The sequence below is a fragment of the Patella vulgata genome, chromosome 2, assembly GCF_932274485.2.
Source record: "Patella vulgata chromosome 2, xgPatVulg1.2, whole genome shotgun sequence".
Lineage (NCBI taxonomy): Eukaryota > Metazoa > Mollusca > Gastropoda > Patellidae > Patella > Patella vulgata.
In genome coordinates this window covers 48,196,521-48,222,336 of record NC_065880.2, presented here as the reverse complement: position 1 = coordinate 48,222,336, position 25,816 = coordinate 48,196,521, and the positions used below count along the sequence as shown (strand labels likewise).

General features: G+C 32.1%; 2 protein-coding genes and 1 long non-coding RNA gene across 4 annotated transcripts in view; 1 reads left to right on the top strand and 2 right to left on the bottom strand.

Annotated features, from left to right (window-relative positions):
- Positions 1–1,724: 1,724 nt before the first annotated feature.
- On the bottom strand, positions 1,725–11,142 carry LOC126812348 (uncharacterized). The gene is made up of 5 exons (XM_050538710.2): positions 10,519–11,142; positions 9,511–9,864; positions 4,989–5,294; positions 4,503–4,587; positions 1,725–4,145 (listed from the first exon to the last, which is right to left on the bottom strand). The coding sequence occupies exons 1-5, from the start codon at positions 10,598–10,600 to the stop codon at positions 3,869–3,871; spliced, it is 1,104 nt and encodes a 367-aa protein (XP_050394667.1). The 5' UTR covers positions 10,601–11,142; the 3' UTR covers positions 1,725–3,868.
- Positions 6,334–21,378, top strand: LOC130010942 (uncharacterized). Its single transcript, XR_008786228.1, has 3 exons — positions 6,334–6,428; positions 9,075–9,192; positions 21,221–21,378. It is a non-coding gene; the product is annotated as an uncharacterized LOC130010942 (long non-coding RNA).
- Positions 21,367–25,816, bottom strand: part of LOC126812345 (uncharacterized) — a 60,425-nt gene continuing 55,975 nt past the window's right edge. For both annotated transcript variants that reach the window (XM_050538707.1, XM_050538706.1), the window contains 2 exons: positions 24,942–25,023; positions 21,367–24,486 (listed from right to left, as the gene is read on the bottom strand). In XM_050538707.1, coding sequence (XP_050394664.1) covers positions 23,676–24,486; positions 24,942–25,023 — 893 coding nt within the window. In that variant the 3' untranslated portion in view covers positions 21,367–23,675. The remainder of the gene's footprint in view (positions 24,487–24,941; positions 25,024–25,816) is intronic.

Below are 25,816 nucleotides of genomic sequence, written 5' to 3'. Positions count from 1 at the left end.
CGAGTGGACATTAAACCCCATTTCTCTCTCTTTCTGTACTGTGCAAGAAGCTATGGAAAATTTTTCAGTGTTATGTAGCTCTTGCGGTAATCAAATTTACTGAATAAAGTGGTAAGCCTCTTTAGACCACCCTTATATAGATTTTATATAAATTCCCAGTTAAAGATGGGTTCCCGCGTACAAACTGGATGATTTAATGGTATATATGGACTAAAAACATATTCAAACTAATTAATTTGTCATAACTTTGCTTCAAATCCTTCTCAAACATTGTAATTGTGAAGGAATGTCCTGCTATAAAAATTCGATCAAACCAGGTCATGTTTACGTCACGAGACCTACCTCTCTTTGTAGTCAGAGGAGAATTCATTGCATACATAAGACGATGTTGTCTTTAATCGCATACTATTTATTACAAATACCGAATCCTAATTAAATTCTCGGATTATCCACTACCCGCATCTTTTTCCGTCATTTTTATCTCAGAAAGTGTTGTACGTCTAACTCTTCATAAAGTTTATCAATTTGTACATCAAGCGCTCAATGTTTGCGTGTGACCTTTGACATCACGCGTGCAGAAATTCCTAATCGTCGGGCTGTTGATTAGGGGAACCCTTACATTTTTATCCTGTATACGCTCCATGAGTGTTTTTTGCGGAATCCAGTATTTTTCTAGTAAGATTGGATATCTCTACTTTCCATATATACCAAAATTACCATACTTTTATTGGAAATAACCACCCGATAAATACTTTTCTGGGAACCCATCTTTAATAATGATAACTATAATTGTACAAATAAATTGCTAAAACTTAGACAGCTTCACCAAATGAACTAATCCAATTCATCTGTTAACCAAATTCTAAAAGCAAACAATGAATCAAGCCTTTTTGGTTTGAGTAATTTACTTTAGGTAGCCCCAGACAAGGAGCAGTACCTTGTGAGTTATCTCTGACTCCTTCTTATTCTCTGGTTTCCTCTTACAATCTCTATTTCTGCAACACTCAAGCTAACATAAATGGGCATACAGGCTCAATGACAGTTAGGGGGCAGAACCCGAAGTGCCCGAAAAATTTTGGGTTACGGACAGCGCCGACATCTTCTGCTTACCTTGGGGCTTACCATGTAGGGATCCCCCAAGAAAATTTTGGAAAATTTGACTGCCGCAAACCCAAAAAATGTCACTCAAAATGTTTTAATCCATAATCAATTCAGTACAAATTCGTGGTATTCAATTTAAAGAAAAGTAAAATTAGTGTTTATTAGATTTTGGGCACTCTATTTTGCCTACTAGATGAAATAAAAATTTTCTTTTCTTTTACCTATCTGCCCCAGAAATCAGATTGCCCGAAAGTTAGGGGGCAGCTGCCACCCCCACACACACACCCACCCCCCACCCGAACCCCCGGCCCCCTGTCCTGTATGCTTTGAATGTGTTACCAGAGAGATTTTCCACTGAAAGTTGGACTGTGGGTTATCTCTGACCCCTCATTTTCTTATTTCCTCCCACAATCTCCATTTCTGCAACAATCAAGCTAACAGACTGGAACTTTCAGGACATACCAGTTTGAACTGGTGAGATAAGAAAATGCTAACATTATAATAAGGATTTAACTGTAGGCCTACTGTGTTGATTGGATGTTACCTTCTGTTCCAGGTTCCCCTTCTTCTTCCTGCTTTAATCAGCTGAAAATGTGACTAATTTTTTTTTTAAAAATGTGTTTATTGTACATTGTAGCATACTATTTACAAAATTATTCAATCAGAGCTACCTAGAAGAGATATAAAATTTAAATGTTTCTTTCAAGCAGTAAATTATATACATTAGGTCATGACAATTTCTATCTTTCTTAAAGATGCATTATGGGATATTAGATAAAGAGCTGGCAGTTCTCACTATAATGGTTAATAACTAGATAATGTAAAGGAAGGGAATATGCAGAAAATTTCAGTCATATTGCTCCACTCTGAACCGAGATATTAGCAGTTGAATTTTAGGCCTAGCCTCAATCATCATTACTGAAGTCGGTACGATAAAAAAAACATAGTCTCGATTATCCATTTTTGGATTTAATCATCAATGAGCATTGAACAGCAGATTGGATTCTTATCCAGTGAAAATCTGACACATAAGATGGCAGCGAGAGTTGATTAAGGTCTTTTCATGTTAATAAATGTCTAATTAATAGTTTATATAACATTTCAGACCTAAAGAAAGACTTGCAATAGGCAGATTTAGCGCTTGCATAATGTATGTTTAATAATAGGTAACTGCTTTAAGTAATTTCAGTCATCTGAATTTCCACTTCTACAATTTACTACATAACAACTAATATTTAAATCCAATACAAAGGCAGATCTTTTCCGACTTCAACTTCTCAACTTCTGTTATAAGGAGTCAATATGGCTGTATATTTAATTTTACGTATAATGTATTTTTCGGGGTATAAGTCGATAATTTTTTCTGCCGAAGTCCGGCCTTCATCTTATACTCCGCTTGTCTATATGGATGAAGGGTGAAAAAAAAGTCAGTTACTTGAGTTACTGTCTCTCCACGATGCCACACGCACTATCGTCTAAAACAAAACTACTTTAAGTTGCACCATTCCAGTCGAAATATTTTATTAGACTAGGATAACAGTCTCGAATCTCGATAATAGAATGCTACCGTGGAGTTGAAAAACATAAATTTTGTCTTATATACCGCTTCGACTTATATATGGATGGAGGTCGGAAAAACAGTAAAATATGACGATTCGACTTATACTCCACATCGCCTTATACCCCATAAATACGGTACCTTATTTAAAACTTCTAGGCATAACCTTGGTATCATGAAGGTCCAGCATGTTTAATGTCTTTGACTCTTAACGGCTGTATCTTCTTTTACATATACCTGTTTACAACTCTAAAGACGCAACCTGGAGACCTCATCCTATTATCTGTTGAAATATGAGGGGATTTTGTCACATGACAAGTTTATGATTGGAAATTGTCCAATTACCAGAGATACTTTCTGTTAAGTTATAAAGTCAGGTTTAACTTATTATTATGTTGTCTGCCCCAGAAGTAAATATTATTTTATTATTCAATAAAGAAAAAGGTAGAGAAGAAAAAAAGTTAAAACATATGAAGTTAATAGCCATGGAAGGAAAGTGCAGATATATCATTTTGGTGCTGATTTTAAGGTTAATGCTACTCTAATAGTTTATTAGTCTAAAAGTGTACTAGTCTAGAGTTCATGTACCGATCATTGTGTGAAATATTTAATTTTTATGACAGTAATTAATTGCCTTTGAAAGTTTCCTATCTGTAATTTGGCTGCTCAGTTTTGGCACAGTTTTTTGTGTGTTTATTTTTAGCTTGATTTAACTGACACTTTGACTTCTCCTACCATGGTTTTTAATTCCAAAACTGAAAACACAAATAAAAAAAACTGAAATACATGTACAATAATCCTATGGTTCCATACATTGTGGTAATAAATTAGATACATATTTTATAGACAATATCTAAACATTAATCATAGATCCATTGTCACATAATTAAATATTTTTTAAAAACGTTAGGTATTGGAGTGTTCAAAGTGTATGTACGGACACAAAAAGTTGTTGTATTGCAAATATGTACACAGACATACATGTGGTTTGATACATCATGTAAAATATCACAAACGCAGATGAATGTATGAAGTATTATATACAATCTAGAAATGAGAAATCTCACAATTTATGTTAATTCACTTATAAAACACCACAACACGACTTTTTCATCTTGAACACAGTGATCACAAGATGCTACTGAAGAGCATAGTGATTTTAATCAAGCACACATCATTTGAAAACAGAACTAAATGGTGAATATTTGTTCAAACATGGCCGTTCCTATGAACATCAACAATACTACAGTTATCATCAGACGTAGTAGGCTCATTCATGCTACCAGTTTCAACAGCTATATTTGGCGTCCAGCCTGCTTTTCGCGGAACAGGTGAATTTGCTTCCCCGTCGGAACTGATGGAAGAACGATGGCTATTAAAATTATCGTACCCTCCTCTCCTGAATGGTCTAAAGTTTATATTTTGAGAAAGTAGAAAATCCCACACACTGGTTTGTGGCTTCACCATAGACATATGTCTTCGTTTTCTGAAGAAGAAAAAATATTCATTGAAAACAAACTCTTTCTATATTTATTTGTATCCTTGAACAATATTTCTGCAGTTTGTTGTGTGTTTTCTTTTTAATAAGACTTAAAAAATTATGTAGTGTAACATATTTTTCACATGCTAGAGTATAAGCATTGAATCCATAAACTTTGTGGGGCTATTTTCATATTTCAAGGAATCAAAGTGATAAAGTATCTGAAGACTAAAGAGAGATAACTCTTGCTGAAAATATAAAGTTTTAGAATTGAACTATCCATTGTATGCTTGCCAACACTAAATACAATGTATTGCATATTGTATTATATAAACTAAAGGATAAGTAATTCAATATCATTACCTTCCCCAGTAAAATAAAAATCCAAATATTGTAAGCATTAATCCTATGATAGCAGCAGCCATACCTCCCATCATGCCTGTAGTAACTGAAATCAATTTAAGATTAAAGAATCATTGAAAAGACATTGTAATAATCTTTAGTGGATTAAGGAAATTAAGTTCTTTGTCTTTGATTGAAGCTAAAACCTGATAATGGTAAATGGAAATTTAAAGATTTTCTTATCATTAGAAGTGATAGTAGTTTAAGTGTTTCTTACAATTACATTACTGAACATTGTATTTGAAGAACACTTTTCAATAATGAGATAAACACCAATGTCACATATTAACCCTAATGTATTTAATTCCATGTGCGGTGAATAATTGTTTTAGAATCATGTGTTTGTCTTTTTAATCACTTAAAAAGAAGTCTGATTGTTTTTGTCCCAAATCTGAAATGACATTTATCACACTTTTGAATAGAGCTCTTCATTTATTCTTTACACACATGCAAAAGAATTGTCGTCTTTTTTATTGGCTTTTGTGGATGGACTGAGAGACTTTTCATGGGGTATTTGATAGCCAGTAACAGAAATAGTACTAGCTCTAGTAGCAGATCCAGCTGCATTTACTGGTGTCGTTGATTCGATGGGTTTATTATTAGTAGATGATGATGTCGTAGATGTATTATCTTTTATAATTCTAGGAATTGGTATTGGTAACGGTCTGGCTGTCATAGTTTTTGGTGTGATGTATGTTTTTAATGGCGTTGTTGTTGTTTTTATTGTTGTTGTTGTTGATTTTGTAATGTGATCTGTAAAAATAAAGTAAACAAAATTAAAGATATTTCATTGATGTGGCATATTTTAAAATAACCATGAAAGTATACGTATATACATATATAAAATCTATGGATACCTGTAACAGCTTGATATATATGTACCTGAAGGAAATCACATGGACATAACACCTCAAAACAGAAGTACAACAGACAAAAGAAATGATTGGGAAAACAGTGATGAATGAAGACTATTTGAATTGAAATGATAAAATTAAAGAGAATTTGGTATATAAAATATTTATGTATATAATATATATAACAATCCATGCATTACAATCTTTTAAAAGTAGCTATTGTTCGATATTATTTTATTATGATGCAGGTGATTATATGTATAACAGAACACAATTTTTATGGGAAACAATCACTGGTTTTATTCTAATAGCACGACGTTTCGACAAGTATCCTCTTATCGTTATAAAAATTGTGTTCTGTTATTGTGTACCCCAATCACTAAATGCCACTTAAAGATTAGATTATATGTATGTATATCATACTAGCCACCATATATAAATATTAGGGATGCACTGATTTTTTAAGCTTATATACACATACATATTGATAAGGATATGGGCATGCAAAAAAAGCCAGTCAGTAACTTGAATAAAATAATAATTTAAGTTCTCAGGAATTATCTAGCATATCCAGTAATGTCTGTGTAGAAAATGATTTAAAAGTGTAATTTTTATAGATCTGAATTTCACAAATAAAGCTTATAGAAAAGACATATGGAACACAACACTACCAAGATCTGTTTTAGAATACTAAATCTCCATCTCTGGGTTCCATAAAAATTTAATATACAAAATTTTGTTTATTTTGTGTTGGTTATAAATATAATTGTTGTGTTCACATGGTAACAAATTTGATGTGTAATGTTATATTGATATACCGGTATGTATATTTGAAGAATAGATGAACATGTATGATTATGGTATATTTTAGGAGTATGATTGTTATGATATGTGTAACGTGTATTATTTTTGGCATATTTTAGGAGTATGATCATTGTTACATGTATATGTCTATGGTTTCCAGAAAACAAGAGTTGCATATAGATCATAAATTCTGATGGATATTTAGTAAAAGGCATTAAACTAGAAGAAGGTAGGGTTACATTACATTTCATGCATTCTTGTTCCTTTTGTTATCATATACCGCCTGTACCGCCACCTATAATGCAATTACTATTTGGAAATTTAGGAATTTTCCATTACCATTAAGTAGGAAATATATAAAGTAGCTAATAAATCCATGAACAACTACTGGTAATATATTTGACACATACAGTATGCTCACCTTTAATAAATGTATTTATTTCCAAACAAATATCCCACCCTGACCAAACCTGATATATCGGTAATATATAATACAATTTCTACAAAAGTAAATACCCTATCTACCCAAGACAGAAATGAAAAGAGTAGGAGAAATATGGAATGCAAATGATTAATCTAACTAGGAAAATACAAATGATTATCACTGTGTTGATAATCTGTAAAAAGAAAGTGCAAATGATTATATAACTCTGTAGGTAATCTGAAATGGGAAAATACAAAAGATTATTACTGTTTAAACTGAAATAGGTAAGTGTAAGTTAGTATCATTGTGTAGATAATCTGTAATAGGAAAATTCAAATAGGTCAATATAAATGATGATAGCTTTGTAGATAAACCAAATTCTATCATATAATGATTATCACTGTGTAGATAATCTGAAATAGGGAAATGAAAATGATTTTCACTGTGTATATAATTTGAAATAGAAAATACAAATGATTATCGCTTTGTAGATATTTAACAATAGGAAAATACACTGGTTCATCACTTTGTAGTAGATAATCTGAAATAGGACAATATAAATGATGGTAACACTGTAACCCAAGTATCATTTAATCTTGTTTATCTAGCACTAATTTCTTTCACATTTGTTTAATATCAAATCTTTGTTTAAAAATTGGTAAAAATCGTTTAAAATCACCAAAAATCATATAATTTGTACTTGTGTCCAGTTTAAAGCTGACTGATTAATTTTGATAATGAGTGTCCAATTTACAAGTATTTAATTTCCTGACCACTATTCAAAAATTAATCATTATACATGTACATCATTAATCAATTGGGTTGTTTATTTTTTAACAGTGATTGAGAAATTAAACACTTGTAAATTGGACACTCATTATCAAAATTGAATGGTCGGCTTTAAAATGGACAGAACTGCAAATTAAACGATTTATGGTGATTTTAAACAGTTTTTACAAATTTTTAAACGAATGTAAAAGAAATTAGTGCTAGATACACAAGATTAAATGATACCTGGGTTACAGTGTAACTTTGTAGATAATTGGAATGCTATCATTTAATGATTATCACAGGATAGATAATCTGTAATAAGAAAAGGCAAATGTTTATCACTGTGTAGTGTGTACATCATCAGATAATAATCTTGTAGATAGTCTGCACACTACCAATTTGGAGCAAATATAGATTATCTGAAATAAGAAAATATAAATGGTTGCAGATAATATTATGAAAATAGCAAAATAATTGTAGATCATCTGAAATAAATAAATATAAATAATTGTATACATGTATACTCTGAAATAGGAAAACCTATTACAAATAGAATAAGATTACATCAACAATTCATGATCAGTTCTAGTTTATAAAAATCGTCAAGAAAATCTTCAGTGGTTCTTTGAATAAAAAGATGGAGTGTTGATTAAGAACTTATTTAACGTTAATTCTAAGTATTGGATGTAACTGAGATTTAAAGTTATGAATTATTTACTGAATTCTAATTATTTTTTCCTACAGTTTCATTCCTGTAAGATAGTCCATTCGAGAAAATCAGAAAATATAGCAAAGTTTTGAACTAAATCAGGAGCATAAAATATTTTTAAAATACACCAATTTCATTGGGTACAATCACAGCACTGATTTTAACTTTCGGCTGATTTCAATGCCTGTCTTAAAAATGTCCGGAAACTGGAGTACTTGGAGAAAACAAACAATGTACAAGCCAGGGATCGAACCCCAGACTTGCATAGAGAACAAATCTTATAATCTACATGAGGGAGGAGAAATGTGCCCAGACAGCGTTTCTTCTGCCTAATCTTTACAGAATTCAAACTGTCAGAGGTTTTTTGATGCGCACTACAAATCTGAGGTGAAGGGTATTGTGTACATTATGAATTATTTTTTACTTATTTCTAATTCTGCTTTTCTAAACTTGATTCCTTTGTGAATACATAGAAAAAATACAAGACACATTACCATACAAAGCAAGGTTTTGAATTAAACCTGAGGTTTAAAGTTCAAGGTGTACTTTATAAATACAAAAAGTTTGTATAGTACAATCAAATTGTATAGTACAATCAAATTGTATAGTACAATCAAATTGTATAGTACAATCAAATTGTATAGTACAATCAAATTGTATAGTACAATCAGTTGTTTCAAAGGGCTATATCTAGATGATAAAAATATACAAAATAAAATAAATAATTTTGATAGATGAATGATTAACACAAAAGACATAAATGCACCATAGTTATACCTTCACAAATTTAGATTTCTCTGAGAATTGAATGAGATACATCAAGCTAAAGATGTCTGGTATTTTCTATTTATCTTGTCAAGAAACCAACCCAGAATCAGTTATAATATAAACATATTCAAATACAGTCACTGTAAATTATGGAAAGAAAATCAGTGGACATTGTCAGTTTAACATAATGATTCAATTAATAGGTAAAAAGAAGAAGTGTCACCAAATTGGATTTTTTGCTCTATGAAGACAGTGCTGAATACTTGAAATGTATGCTGTACAAATTGTTATTGAAGAAATAAAATTTGTAAATTTGACAAGGTAAGCTTATTTGTTTACTTTGTAAATTGTATCTAAAAGGCTGCACGCAAACATAAAAAAAAGGTAGGCCTATAATAAATAGATACGATACAAGTACAAAAGATATTCATTGAAAAAAAGTCTTCAAACAAACCTGGTTAAAAAGTTGGTAAAAGCCCACTTTATAGGATTACAGTTAAATGCTACTCCACCTGTATTAACTAAAGAAAACTCAAAACCTAATTCTTTAATCAAACAAAACGGTAAATGCTTTAAGCCGCATGGCCTTGTGCAATAATTATTACATAGAAAGGGGAGAGAATTCTAAGTAAACTTTACCTGATAAGCAGGAATATGTGATTTTCATGAAGTTGGTGTGAGGATTAAACTTTTTAGGATCACAGAGTCCGGTTGTTCCACTCCACATAGTTAACAGTTTACATGTAGATTTACCATTACACAGTGATTCATAGGAATTAGTTTCTCCCGTTTGAATCTCAAACATACAATCCTCTTCCGTGGGTACACAACACTCCTCCTTATAGGAATTTTGGTCTGTTGGATATGGACACTCTAATGCTGTTGGTTTAGCTCCTTGATACACTTTGTGAATTTTTATTTTGTCCCTCCATTGACATTCAAGGTCTAAAAAGTTATTGTATGTTCCATAACATGCTGAATTTGTTATTTCATCTGAAATTAAAAAATAAAGCTTTAATATTTGAATTAATTAAGAAGTTTATTTTTTCCCTCTCTTCATAAACTAAATCATTTTACAGGAAGAGCAACATTTTTATTCTCCCACTCTTTAGAGGATTGATAAGATATTTTGTACATAGAATTTGTTTAGTGAATCAAATTCTAATTGATCAGATATATCAAACGAAAATTCCCATTTGAAACAGATTCTCCTCAAGTTAGATCACTCAATTGGGAGTGGGTTTTTTTTACCATCAGTTCCCTTTAAAAGGATTAAATGTATAATAAATTGATTTAAATCAACAAATATACTGGATTGTTTATAACTGTAATATAGTTACAGTTGCCTTATATCTTGATCAAACAGAAACAATAATGCATTTTATAGCTCTGACTTCACTGACTCAAAGCAATAATTTTCTCTGATTCTTGATCACTTAAAACTCTATGGTTTCAGTTTTGCATCCTAAAGGGGTGTGGTGAGTTATGACAACTGAAATATATTAACTTGCATTTAACTTTCAAAACAAGGTTCTGAGCAATTCTCAGATTATCATATTCAGAGCTTGATTCCTTCAAATTGCAATTTCCTGATAAATGTAACACTTATCTGCATGTGATTATCAATAAAAAAAAATCTGTTATTACCTTTTGGGTTACAGTTAATAAATACTATATCCATGGTCACCAGAAGTGATACAATTACAAAGTTGATATTCATTGCATACATGTTTTTTAGAATCACAGCTAGAAAGAGGAATAAACCTCTTGAATATATGAATTAAAGATAAAAACACAAAGAAATATATCCCATCGTTAACTTCCCTAGTCAACTAAACTGTTATTTTCCTAAATGAGGATCCAATTTTTTACAAGGTCCATCTTGTCCAATGTTTTCATGAGAATGAGATGCTTGTCACAATCATCTTCTGCTGGGAAACTTTTTTTTGGGTGAGCTGGTCAAGATTAAAGTATACCGTGGTAAAAAGAGAATCACTGATATCTTTGTTGTGGACAAATCCTCTGTTGGTCCAGTCTTATTGACAGAGGGTGAAAATTAACAGTAACAAACCATTTGACATGCTCTGCCCTCGCTTTTACTGGTCTTACTGAAGTGAGCGTTGCCTTTCACATCTCTATTCTTGTGTTGTATTGGCTGTGAGGATCTTCAATACACATTCTCTTGTCGTCTTAATGTTTGCTTAGAGTTTCTCTGTTTCAATACTTAAATCGGGTGAGAAAAGGACAGTATTATGATGTAAATCACATTGGTCAATTAATCAGTAAACCACAGATAGTACTTTAAACTTTTTAAACAGATACCTTAACCTCGTAAATAAAATATGTATCAAGTTGGCTGTTTTCTACTTGAACTGCTCTGGAATAAATTATTTGTTTTGTTTTTTTCTAAAATTGTGTCCTTTATTTTGGTATAGATGTTGTAGAAGAACGTCATACAATTTCATTATCTTTATCAATGTTTGTCTTTTTTAAAGGAGCTAAATCTCTATTGTTTGGTACTTAGAAATTGACACAAATGGGTCGCAATGCATATAATAATGTAAGTAGAATGTATGTAAATCGATTTACAATCAATCATTTCTGTTTTTACTGCAAGTTCTAATCAATGATTCGCTTAGTATGTCTGCTGATAAATACTATACAACTAATTCATTGTATGTTTCTTCAGTAAAGATATTATACCCTAATTTTCATTGGTTTTGAGCCAATTTAACAAAATGAAAAGGTTGTATAATGAGTAAAGTTAAAGTAACATGTTTTATTCAATGTTTTATTACTTATTACTAGATAGGGATGTTTTACTTACGACCTGTGATTCAAATTTGTGGTGTTGATTTTAAATGAACAAATGATCATAAGCAATATATTTTAGAGACCAAATTCTCTTTATGTTTGCATATTAAGGTCTTAAGTTACAAGCATGCACAAAAAGGCATGTTTTCTAAAAGCTATCAATGTGTCCAAAATTGGATGACTTCAAAACTTAAAATGTGATTTACTCAACTACGTAAGCAACCTGTTTTTAAATGCTTTTAGCATTGCTATAAAACACTGTCTGTTTTGTATTTATTTTATATGTCGCCACAGCATTTAAATTTAATGGTGCCAGTTGCCACAAATGTGTAATAAGTCTACACATACAGTATCCTTGCCAATTTTCCCAATCTTCCCACAGACTTTGTTTTGTAAAAAAAAAAAAGTGAGGTGGCAACATGAGAAACAGAAATGAACATGCTTATGGACTAGAATAGACACTGATGAAAATAAACATCCAGTGAGTTATTTTTAAAACAAAATCAAAGAAATGTTTTAAAATGGGTATTGTTTCATCTGTTTTTTTTGCGTGTTTCCTTATCTGTGTCTGCTTATACCAGGGTCTTAAGAGATCTGGTAATAGTGCTTCTAGATTTGTTGGAAGTCCTTGAACAATGTGGATTTGTTTATTTGTTTATGATTTATGCCAAGTATTTATCCCTAACTGTGAATCTGATCAAGGTTCTGGTGTTCTCAATGAAAACATGTTTGTTTAAAGTTTTCAGATTATAGTGCATAAGACATGTATGACCTCTTCATCAAAACAAACATTTTGCATTTTTGTGCAGTTCTTTTAAAAAAATAGGTTTCACTGAAGTTTTAAATTGAATAAAGTGATAAGTTACTGAACTTTGATTTTAGTTCATTCTCTTTTGAAAGACCTACAAAAAATCAAATAATGACGTCATTATACAAGTCTCAAAATGTATGTGGGGTAGAGTTGTTAATAATCTACATGTGTATGTCCTTTCAGGTATAGACTCCTTAGTGTAGTGCAATACAAACAAGTTATTGACATAAAAATGAAACACATATTAGTTACGAAATGATCTAGTTCGTGTTGAGTCCACCTTAAACTACATTTCTCTCTCTTTCTTTCCATTTCCCTAATCGACACACCTATGCAGTTCCAGTCTCTTTACTAAGTGCTTATAGTTGCATCATTTAGACACCATGTTATTATTCATAGAAACTTATTTTTAACCACATAGATTTTCTGACAATGTGAATCACTGGGGAAATGTTCTAATCAAGTTTGTCTGATTACAGATCAGTAGACATGGTATGATTTAAAGTTGAGAAAGAAAAAAGAAAAAGGTATTCGTATAGAAAAATGATTTGTCTCACAAGAACTTTAGATTCCCATCAGAGAGATCATCATGTTACGAATGTTGTACAGACTTATTGATTTATTTAAAATTTCCTGTTTTGATTAGATAGATTTTGAAACATTTTAGGGAAATATGTTTGGCATGTTAATTATGTTTATAATGAGTATTTGTATAATTGATTCTCGTCATAGACCATTGTATAAAGTTAGGATATCTGGTTCAATTCAATATTCTAGATCAGAGTCTCAGCATCGTTAATCACTCAAGATTCATTGTCTTTTAATTATTTATACTCTTGAAGACCTTTTGGACATATGATTTTAATTACTTCTACATTTGCATCTTGATAACTTATAAACCTCATTTACAATAGTTCGGGGTAGAAAGTCAATGAAACTAGCTTTAATCACTGTCACTTCTACACACATGCACATAGTGAAATAACTCGGTTTCCATATATTCTACCAAAATGTTAAGCGAATTCTCAGTGTTATTATCCATACATGTATAGTACTGTATTTTACTTGCAAAAATGTTGCTGTTAGATCTCAATTTGAAACTAAAATGTAAGGCACTGAGCCAAACCAGGTATTGAGCCAAATCGTGACACAGGGATCACAATTCCATCTTAACATTAATACTATTCTAGAAAAATAAGATTCAATTTGAGTCTTTTAAAGTTTTGCTTCTAAACTATTTAATGGAAGATATGATTTTATTCCACCACATGCTTGAATTATCATTGGTTACTATTTCTAACTAGTGTTCATAGAGTTCTAAGGAAATAGAATTGAATTGAAATTTATTGCTCAAAACTTTTTTGAACACCACATAGAATATACAAACACAAATATGTAGTAGTTTGTTTTCCTATACACAATAGATGTATGTGCATCCTATTTGAAGAAGATGTAGATCCCCACTTTCTTTTGTATGGTGTTAACTCACCATCTTACATTGACATACATTTTACATTTCATATCTTTATCTTTAATTCTTTGTACAGGAACAATTCTGGTAGAAATAAAATGAATTGGACAGATTTAATGAAATTACATGTTGTTTAAACAGGAGAAAGAATACATTGCTACAACAGCCGTATGTTTGAACAGAAGACAGAAGATCTATTTACATTACAAGATGATGGGAAGATGACAGTCCAGAAATCCCTTGAGTAGCGTTCCCCTCCTTCTTGATAAACACATGATGGTCAACACTTGATCTAACCATAACAAGTTCCATTTAAATATACTTCATCAAAACACCAAAAACTACTTTTAATTGTCTCCCTGACGTCCATATTTTAAATGATTTTTTTGGAAAAAACGACGTCACATCTCTATTTTAATTGAAGTAAGTTTAGAAGCGATTATTTAAAAGTAAATATTGTTTTGTGAACTAAGCCAATGAATACACCTCTGTTTGAACAAACGTGATAATCTTTTGAAATGGTTGTAGGAAGACTCAAACATATAGTTACATGTTACTTTCTTGTGCATTATTGATAAAGCTATTGGATAGCATTTTGGAATTTATGTTCTTTATTTGTTTAGCGGTAGACTGCATTATTGTTATTATTTTATTTTCAAAAAGGTTTAAAGCATATTATAGATTAGCTAGAAATTTCAACAAAATATAGGTGGCTGGATGTTGCTGAGTTTCATTTGTTTCAGATTTTGAATAATTTTGCAACTTTGGGATAATCAAAGGTGATATATTTGACCTAAAATTACAAGGTAGTTGGTAAAATACTACCACCTTCCCTAGAGATCATTAATAGACTTTTAAGATCATATCCCTAACTCACTTTGGAGCAAAGGGGGCTAAAAGTCTTGTGCAGTCCTTCGCAATAAAATCGCAGAGATCTGTAGTGGTGGACTTTGATGAAGATAGTCGATATTTTTTCTATATTCCACCAAAATATAGATGCTGAAATCAGATGAGATGATATGTTTCTATATTCCACCAAAATAAAGATGTTGAAATCAAATGAAATGGAGGTTAACATCCTACTGTTCTGAACCAACTGGGCTAAAGAAGATGGGCATATACCAGGCAGTGTGCTACGAGGTTAAATTTGCCAGGACAGCAGCATTTTCACCTAGTTTTTATTGAATTCCTATTGTCAAAGGTTCCTTGTTATGTGCATTTTCATTTTAATTTATTTATATTTTGTGTAATTTTTATTTCTGTTCTAATTTTATTGACAGTTTTTATTTTGGTTTGTTTAATATATTTCTCTATGATAGCCATGGGCCATCATAGACGACAGTTGGACCGACTGGGATGATGAAAACATACGTGACATTTCAGAGTGGTTGTTTAAAAAGTGTTGTCGTTGTCTATATAGAAATGGGTGGATTATCTCCTTTAAAAGGGAAAATTTTACACCAATCCATAGCACAGCTGCAGTCAGGTTTTGAGGACAGACAGGAAGTTTCACATCAAGTTTGGAACGACCTATAGTCACTACCATTGTCAAAGCTTCTTCAAATACGTTGTCAGCTAGCCAGGTTGAACAAGAAACTGAGATATATATTAAAACAATGTTATAGGTACATAACATTTGCCTGTAATGGTAACCTGCAGACTTGCATTAGGTTAAAAGTTCAACTTTATTTTTGAAATCAGTAAGGATTAGCAGAGACTGTGTTAGTTGGCACTAGAATCTTGGCTAGAATGACAGTTGGACAGGTGATAAAGAAAACTGAGGTCCACCTGTGTACACATTGATATGCATGTAAATGAAATGAAATGGGGTTAACGTCCTGATGTTTTGCTCCGAACTGGGCTAATGAAGACAGGCATACGCCATACAATTTGATCAAATTCACGCCAGTAATATTCCTCCAAAATTACCGTATTTTTCAGGGTCTAAGTCGACACTTTTTTTAGCAGAAGTCCGACATTCGTCTTATACTCCGTTTTGACTTGCATACAGATGGAGGTAAACAATTTTTTGGGAAGTAACTGTCGCTCCATGATACAAAGTAAGTGACATCATCTGCTAAATAATAGCGCTCGACTTTGATGTAAAACAATTAACTACTTACACGATTCCAATCGAAATATTTGTTGACATTTCTCAGCTTGTTGATTTCTTTTTTTAAAAACATAAACCCCATTCAAAATATTATTATAAACCTGAGAATATGCATCAAAATAGAATCTTTTATACAACATTTTCCATATGATAATTGTCACGTTTACATCTCTCGTAATTTCACCTGTCTCGCAAGATTTCTAATTTAATTTTCGGTTATTGTATTATAACTATGTGTGTAAGTGTGTAACAAGTTAACGAATATAATAGGATATGTGACATATATGACTAGTTTTTACATGTTGTTGACTGACATGTCTGACAATGGAGAAACCCAGAGTTAATCACATAGATTAAGTTTATAATCACTCTTATTGGATTGATACATAGTCCGACAAAGGAGAAGCAATGACTTCTGTTCAGAATTGGATTGTCCGACTAAGGATTAAGTCTATTTTGAACTCTTAATTACTTAATCAATCCAGCCTATTATCAACGATAATCGGGTTGAGCGGTAGACAGAACGTAGTACACTATATTAATTTTGGAATTTTGAATATTGTTCACCATGTTTTGATGTCCGATTGGGCATATTCCTGGTTGGAAAATTCAGGATGTTTGGAAAATAGCGCCGGACATGTCTGGAATATATGAGTGAAATGCCATCACTGTCCTAGTGTGTATGGCCTTGCAATGATATATACCATGGGATCTTCACCTACATTATAGTTATATAGGTTAATTGTTGACCAATTATATCAAAGATTAAAATACAGAAATGAATGATAGACTTAACATGTACACGATCATTGTTTTCACCATCTTGAATTTATCTCTATGTCAATATTTTTATGTAGTAATTGAGGTAAAGATCTAGGATATTACTTTACTAGGTAAATAGTTTAACATGACCAGGAATTAATTATAACTGACAAGGTCAGTAGAAGAAAACAGAAGAAAAAGCTAAGAATATGAGTTTAAGCTGCTTTTTAAATAAATTTCTTTAAAATGAAATCAAATGAAATGGGGTTTATCGTTCTACTGTTCTGCTCTGACTGGACTAATGAAAATGGGCATACACCATACAGTGTACTACGAGGGAAATTTTGCCCAGACAGTAGCGCTAAGGGGCCTCGGTTTTTCGTATTTTCCAAACGACTTTATGTTGTGCTTGCCAGCCCTCTGTTCTGCACCAATGTCTTACTCACTGAGCACCATTGCTCCCAATTCTCGTTTAACACTGGGTCTTTGGAAAATAAACTTTGTTTATGTATGCTAATCAAATGCCTAAAAATGTGAAAAAATAGCCTATTTATAATTTTAACATGAACCACCTTACTATAACTCAAATAGTAAGTAATACTTTATCATAGTGGTAGCGACACAGAAATTTTTACCAGATATTTTGCAGTTGCTAGTGGTAACTACCATGTGGTTTAGAAAAAAATGTGTGATCGTTCGGATGGAGAAAAAAGTTAAGGTTATGTGTACATTGGACAGGACAAAGACCCCTAAGCGGTATGTTGCTCCCCCACATTGCACATACCATGCATGTAATGATGGAAACTGAATACATCACAGCTGATAAATGAATGCAACATAAAACAAAATTTTAAAAAAGTTTCCTAGAGAAGATGTAAAATTGAAACAGAACAAAACAGAAGATATTTAATGAAAGTATATGTCATCTAGTGTTGAAAAGATTTACCTGACAGTTACATTTTGTTATCCTGTGTTGTGTCGCATAGTAGATCAAAGGCATGTGGGCAAATGTGGCTAACAGTAGCTAAGTCTCTAACTCAATATCATCCAAAGTCTTCAACATTGAAAACTCGAATTATTTGTCAATTTAAATCAACATTGATGTTGTGATCTTACCGAGAAAAGATGGGCTTCCAATATCCAATATTTAAGACAAAATAAACATTTTACCATTGATACACGAATCGTGTAGCATAGTGCGTTTCAGCGTCATTTGTAACAAGGGAGTCGAAGAACAAGGCTAGACGTATTCCACAATTGTGACGCCATATTCTTATCTGGAGAGCATGCGCAATTAATGCTGTCGGTAAACAATGGAATAACCAGACGCTAGAGATTGCCATTCGATTGAGACTTAGGGTATATTTCGCCGAACATAACTGATTAGAAATTAAAATTGGAAACAACTGAATTTAAATCAGTTTATATACATTCATATTACAATATTATATGCATTGCAACCCATTTGTGTCAATTTCTAGGTCCCAAATATTAGCGATTTAGCTCCTTTATGCTAAAGAGATATAACAACATGTACTGATAAATGGAGATGGTATACCAAATTTCATGTTTTGTTTCCCTTGTATTCAATCAATAATCTTTATGTCATTGAGTATGAATGATATTTCATTGTTTATAAACAGTAAATCTATGTACATATTATTGTTCAAATAGGGAAACTATTGCTGGAAAACCTTCTGGATTCTTTCTGAATTCTTTAAATAAGTCAATATTTGAAGAGCTAGCTACGTTCTTTTATAAGCTCATCTGACAATGCATTTATTATGGAGAACAAGGATGGTTTGTTCACTGTGAAATTTTTCTTTTCAAACATTTGGGTACATGCACGGTAACTGTTAGTCTATCTGATTTCACTATTATGCAAGTGTTTAGTTTAATTACTAGACAAAAGTGTAATTTCCTAATGTTAGTAATGATGTATTCAAACGTTTTTATACACCCACATTTTCATGTGGACGTATGTTGTTGTCGCCCCTGTCCATCCGTCTGTCCGTCCACAATTTGTTTCTGGACACTCTACAGGTCACAATTTTTATCAGATTTTTATGAACTTGAAATATAGGTCTATCCCCCAAAGATCTTGGTTCCTTTCGATATTGGCATGTATCGGACCATAATTTCATGGATTATGGCCCCTGATTGTACGCAAAATCATGTTTTAAGCTTGTGGACATTCTAGAGGTCACAATTTTCTTCCGATTTTGATGAAAGTTGGAATGCATGTTTATGTCCCAAAGATCTTGGTATAAATAGTATAAACATCTGTTATATCAAGGTTGTGGACCTCCTAGAGGTCACAATTTTGATCCAATTTTGATGAAACTTGAAATGCATGTTTATAACCCAAAGATCTTGGTTCCTTTCGATATTTGCGTATATCGAATCGTACCTTCCTGAATTATGGCCCTTGATTATACAAAAAATCACGTTTTGAGCATGGGTCCCTATAGAGGTCACAATTTTTATCTGGTTTAAAAAAAAAATGTGTGAATATATCACAGTTATACGCTAATGATGGTTGAGTTCAAATTTCGTGAAAATCAGACTAAAAGTGACGGACATAGTGGCCGCCCCTTGTACGCAAATTGTGTTAAAATATGGTATATCAAGGATGAAACTTTAAATATATGTATTTATCATAAAGATCTTGATTCCTTTTGATAATCACACATATCGGCACATAACTTCCTGGATTATGGCCCCTGATTGGTCGAAAAATCGCATTTTTAGCTTGTGGATTCTTTAGAGGTCACAATTTTTTTTCCATTTTTAAAAACCATTTAGATACATCACCATTCCACCAGAGTGAAGGTTGAATTCGAATTTCGGGAAAATCGAAATGAAACTGCCCGACAAAATGGCCGCTCTTTGTGCGCAAATTGTTTAAGTATGTAATACCAAGGTTATGGACCCTCTAGAGGTCACAATTTTTATCTGATTTTGATGAAACTTAAAACAAATCTTTATATTCCAAAAATCTCAGTCCCTTTTGATATTTGCGCATTTCAGACCATAACTTTCTGGATTATGGCCCCTGATTGTACAAAAAATCATTTTTGTTTTTAGTTTGTTCTCTATCCATCTCTTGCAAAATGTGGACGTATCCTGCCTGACAGCCGCTGGTTTGAATAGACATTTGCTACTTCTTTTTGATTTAGACATATCAGCCTACATATAGAGTGTCACAGGAAGAATCTTTGGAAATTTAAAACCCAGATTTCATTTGCCTGTGGGTGGACTCAAGGGAAGTGCCTAGTCAATTAATGGTTTTAAATTTTGAACACCATCCATGCACACATTTGTGTGCACATAACCTATGACAGTTTCTATTGAAGTATAAGTATGTGGAAATGTTGCTGGTGATTCTCAACCATCATATTGTTAATCGTAATAACATGACCCAGGCAAAGTGGTCAATGAGATATTAAACCCCATTCCATTCTATTAAATTTCAGTTTTAGATCAAGAGTAAAAAGTCAACCCTACAATGTGAACTATGCACACTTGACTGACAGAACCTGCTACTCTCCAATAACAACTTATAGAGATATACTTAGAAATATTACATGTGACCGACAGGACATGGCATTAAACATGTGTCAAATTTAGTAATGTTGTTTCACACCCTACTACATGATAACAGAAATGTTTTACACCTGCCCTAAATTCCAACCATTATCTCATCTATTTCTTGTAGCTATTATATATATTTTTGGTTCGGATATTGAAACAAACAATAAACAAAACAATATCACACTAGAGATCACAGTTTTTATCTGATTTTGACGAAAATCACCCACATAGCTTGTGGACCCTCTAAAGTTAGTAGATTCCTTGCTGACAAGACGAAACCACACTGATGAATCCTGAGGTACACCATACACACTGAGCCACAGTGGCCTCCCCAAAACTATAGGGGGCATCACACAAAGCCTAAAATGGACCTGTTAAACCAGTTGTACAGGAAAGATTAGCTTTAATAATATAGTCATAAAAACAGCTTATAGTTTTATCTTTGTGAAAGTAGGAAAGAAAAAATAGGTATGGTTGCCCTAGAAGTGCTAGGAGCCAAAGGGTGGTACTTGTTATGTTATATTTGTCCTTCATTAATATTCTGTCATTTTCCTCTTGAATGGACGACAGTCAACTCCTCAACATACTCATTGAGTTTATTTAACTGTTACTTTATAGGATATTAAATAGTACAAGGTCATCTTAACATTAAGTTGTTCATTATAGAATGACCTGACGAAAACAAACTTTTAAGTGCATCAGTAAATTCTTGTACTGGTAAAAGCCTTGTTAAAAAACTGAAAATCATTTAAATTTAACTTGAATGATTTTCTTTTTATTTCAGTTAAAATATTATTTAATGGCAGAAAAAGTGAAACATGATGATGACGTCACTGGCATCCCTGGCTAACACCATTTTACTTATGTGAGTGGATGATATGAATCACTCTGTCTCTCCTCTACCTGAGCAAAAAAAAAAATAAATTGTCCTTTTATTTACATAGTTTTTATTAATTTGTAGATAAAAAAACATTTAATGACATAAATTATGAAAGATTATACAAATATTACAACATATGGGAACAAATATTTATTGCATATTATGAGTATTACTATTACATAATACCAGAGATATAGGCACATTGTACAAGCAAAATTACATATGTAATTAAGATATTGAATAGGAGATGAATTTCATACAAGAAAATTCATGTCATTTTATTAACACCGGAAATATTTTAACTTATTTAGGAAATTGAAAACATGTTTGATATTACAATCTTTTTCATGTAACAAACTGTAATTTAATGACCAAATAATAAAGATATACATAGGCAATACATGAACCTGTGATCAAATTTATGGTTGCATTTCTCAATGAAAATAGCAAACTTTAGTCTAAATTACCATATATTTGCAAGAAGTATCTGCTAATTTCTGTTTGAAAAAATCAAATTTGAGGGATTTAGCTGGCCTGTCAATTTTTTTTTAATTTGATGTGTCCTGCAAGACTGTACAAATGAATGGATTACATCTAGTTTTAACTGCATGATGATTTGAAATATAAAGCAATGATACAGATATAGCTGCCTTTATATATTATAGAAATAAATGTACAGATTATTACCCTATGAATAGTAGTAATTGGTCATTATAAATCATGTGCAAGTCTATAAGTATCTATAACCTTATCTGAGTGCTTAATTTATCTATAGCCATATACAAATATATAGTCCTATAGTCCAAGTAAGATGATGATGATCTTGAGCAAGAATTAGTTATGTAGAAACGCCCCCCCCTCCCTTTTTTTGCGGTGGCGAACAATTTGGGAGAAAGGAGAACAAAAATACTTAAAAATAGTAGTGATCCCCATCGTTATTTACTCCGAAACGAGCCAGTTGGTGACTTGGTTGATTGCCCATCGGTCCTCCCACCGAGGGCCGGGCTTTGCACTCTTAAACCCCCTTTCTGAAAATCCTGGATCCGCCCCTGTACATGTATGTGTTACAGTCAGCATTTTATAAGAAACAGTTATTGGCTTTATTATCAAAATCAAATTGGCATCATTGGTCACTTAATAAAATTTTACTAATATAATAAAGTTAAAAATTAGCAAGACAATTGGCAGATATTATTTAGTTTTGACTAGAAACAAATTAAAAACATAACAACAAAAGAAAATAAAAAAGAACAAATAGTATTTATACAAAGATATATTTACGAGTACAATGCTTACATGGCGCAAACTTATACAAAAGGAATGAGATAATGTATGCCTTATAAAGATAGTGTAAAACAAAAAATGCAATGGAACCTAAAGGGGGCCGACAATAATGGGCACTGAAATTAATGAAACCAGTCAAACCCTTGTTTAAAGTAGGTGGTTTCTAGTAATATTAGCATGATTACATCACTGTTAGTTCAGCAACGAATTTGATTAGCCCACTAAATAATTAATCACTGGTGGTAATTGTATTTTCTTTTTTAGGGGTGTTTTGTTTACAACAGAACAAATAAGAGTACTGCAATAAAGGGGGCCGACAATAATGGGCACTGAAATTAATGAAACCAGTCAAACCCTTGTTTAAAGTAGGTGGTTTCTAGTAATATTAGCATGATTACATCACTGTTAGTTCAGCAACGAATTTGATTAGCCCACTAAATAATGAATCACTGGTGGTAATTGTATTTTCTTTTTTAGGGGTGTTTTGTTTACAACAGAACAAATAAGAGTACTGCAATAAATGTGACTGGTGATAACACATTCATTTCTTTCTTGCATCAGTTTCTTACTTTACATTAACTTATATTACAGTATTGTATTATGCATTATTCCTGGCAAGTAGCCCTTTTGTACGAGTTCCAAAAACCTGCGACTAGTCTTAATTAAGACTACCATTTAGAATAATTTCTATGAATGTAAAAGTATTATTGCACATTATAAAATGAATACTGAATAAAAAAAAAAGCATTTTGAAACTAAATGATTTAAGTAGTCTTAGGAATTAGCTGACCAAATTTTACTAAAGATGGATTGTATATCAAATAATTAATTGAATATAAAACAGTTAATGAATCAATATGTAGGCTATGTTGATGATATCCAACTGATTCAGTTGTACCTTCAAAATACATTTGTATATATTGTTTATTTCCATTATGATTTTATCTAGATATATTCCATTTTCTAACAGTCAGAAATTTAAAGTAAACAATATATGAAGCACTGCAGTTTTTAAGGCTTAGATATCTAAATATGAACATTTTATATCAATGGTTATGTAATGAAATATTGAATCTTATACACCAGTTTCAACTTTATGTGGTAGGTGCTCCATGCCATTGACGTGTATTTGATAGTTGCCGTTTGGTGGACCCAGTAGTGCTTTTTCGTGAGATGTTAAATATGGTCGATCAATAACTGTAATGTTATCATAAGGTTTGTCGTCGTCAACAGGCACATATTTTTTGGGTTTGTTTACCACGGCATAGAGATCTGTAATGTTATCGGGGGGTTGTACGACCGGACTGTTCTCAGTTTGTTTTATTTCTTCAAGTGATTCGGGAGGAGGGGGTGGGGGGAATTCATAATAATCATCATCTGGATTAATGTAGGGTTTAACTAGTTTTACAGGTTGACCTGGAACCGATTCTTCAGATTCTGAATTCATTGGTGTAACCATAGCAACAGGCTGGGAAAAGGTTACACTTTTACTACGTTTGCTTGGTGGGGTTTTGGTGGGAAAAGGATTTATAGATGATGTGTTGGCTGGCAATGTTTTATGTCCAATTAATTCTCGGTCGTCAATGGACATGTAATCTCTTTGTGGACCATTGTGATGTATCAAGGCCTGACCTTCGATGTCGTCCATCGCCTTGACGTTTGAAGTATCATGGTCAGTTACGATATCTGGGGGATACGATTCACGAAATGTCTGATTTCCTGTGGGGCAATCAGAGAAGTTTGACATTTTTAAAGGACTTCTGCTAATCGAACAGTAATGGTCATCATCATAGTCATAGTGATGGTAGGAAGTGCTTTCTAACTGTGCCGGTGGTATGGCAGGATAAAGCTCAACTTTAGTTGGTTTGTTTTTCTCTTTTCGTATTCTGAAAAATAGAAAGCAAATTGATATAATGGACCAAAATGGAACTTGCGGTTATGTCTGACTGGATGTTCACCAAATAATTGATCTTTAGAAATATATTCTGTTGAGTATAATTAAGCCAACAATTCTACCTATTCAACTTTTACTGTTAAGTGTCATATTTTTAACGACAGGGGAAAAAAAAGATTACAGTCTAAGTTTGCATAATAAACCATTCTTCAACCATTTGTTTATGAGTTGATGCTGTAGTCACATATTTTATATTTATGGCACTCATTACTAACACCCTCATCATGTTTTTGGCGAAAACTGTTTTTTATTTCCTGTTGATCATGTATGTATTTTGGACAACTACTGTCTGGAAATATGAATTTTCGCCTCGTTATTGATAGATAACTACTTTATGATTGAATTTATATTTGTAGCGAATTATAAATTTAATAAAACCTTACTCACCGTCTGCAGTGTACAGCGATAGCAATTATTACGATGGTAAATATAAAGAAAGCGGCAACCACAATACCACCAACTATAGCAGCTGAAAAATAAACAAATATATATGTAAATATGCTACAATTTTATATTTATATGATATCCCATTTGTAATTTAACATTTTTGACAATCTTATATATGCCTTGTTTGCAATTCGGTAATTGATAATATATACAGCTAAAAAGGTCAAAGGCTGTTAATGAAAGAATGAATTCATGTAGAGTGGACAGAACAAATATTCTAAAGGAAGTATTATACAGAAAATAAGTCTTGATCGCATTTTGGGATCGGCTGAATATCCACATAGGATCGGTTGTTATTATGCCTAGAATAATAATTATATATGTAAGATTAGGTAATTTAAATAGGCAACATAACTTAATAGGCCAAACTGACCAAAATATATTGGAGAGTTTCAATTTATTCCTTAGATGTATTGAGTAAGACTTTTGGATTTTATACTGTGGCAACAATAAGGTTGGGGCAGCTTGCTTTCACAAAATTATATCTTTTCATCAATTGCTTGATGGATTTCAACCAAATGTGGTAGTTGTGTCAATTGTGTGTGGTTGTCCAGGTTGTCCAAATACAGTTATGTGGCTCCAGAAAGTTATGGGCAGCTTAAAGGTGTAAATGGTTGCTTATCCTTAAACTCTTGAGGTGTTTCAGCAAAATTTAGAAAAATTATTTGCAGGGAAGTACTTATTCGGATATGTTTCTAACAAGATTTTGTTCAGATCATAATGTCTTTTCTGGTGTTTTTGAAAATATTTGTGTCTTTGATTTTATCAAGGAAGTATAGTATCCATATTCTCAATCTTAAAGGTACATTCCCAGA

Excerpts from the sequence above, each read along its gene's own strand:
- LOC126812348 (XM_050538710.2), bottom strand. The coding sequence starts at position 10,600 with ATGTATGCAATGAATATCAACTTTGTAATTGTATCACTTCTGGTGACC. Across the intron at positions 9,865-10,518 it reads TATTAACTGTAACCCAAAAG|ATGAAATAACAAATTCAGCA; the intron begins GTAATAACAGAT and ends TTTTAATTTCAG. Across the intron at positions 5,295-9,510 it reads CACATATTCCTGCTTATCAG|ATCACATTACAAAATCAACA; the intron begins GTAAAGTTTACT and ends TTATTTTTACAG.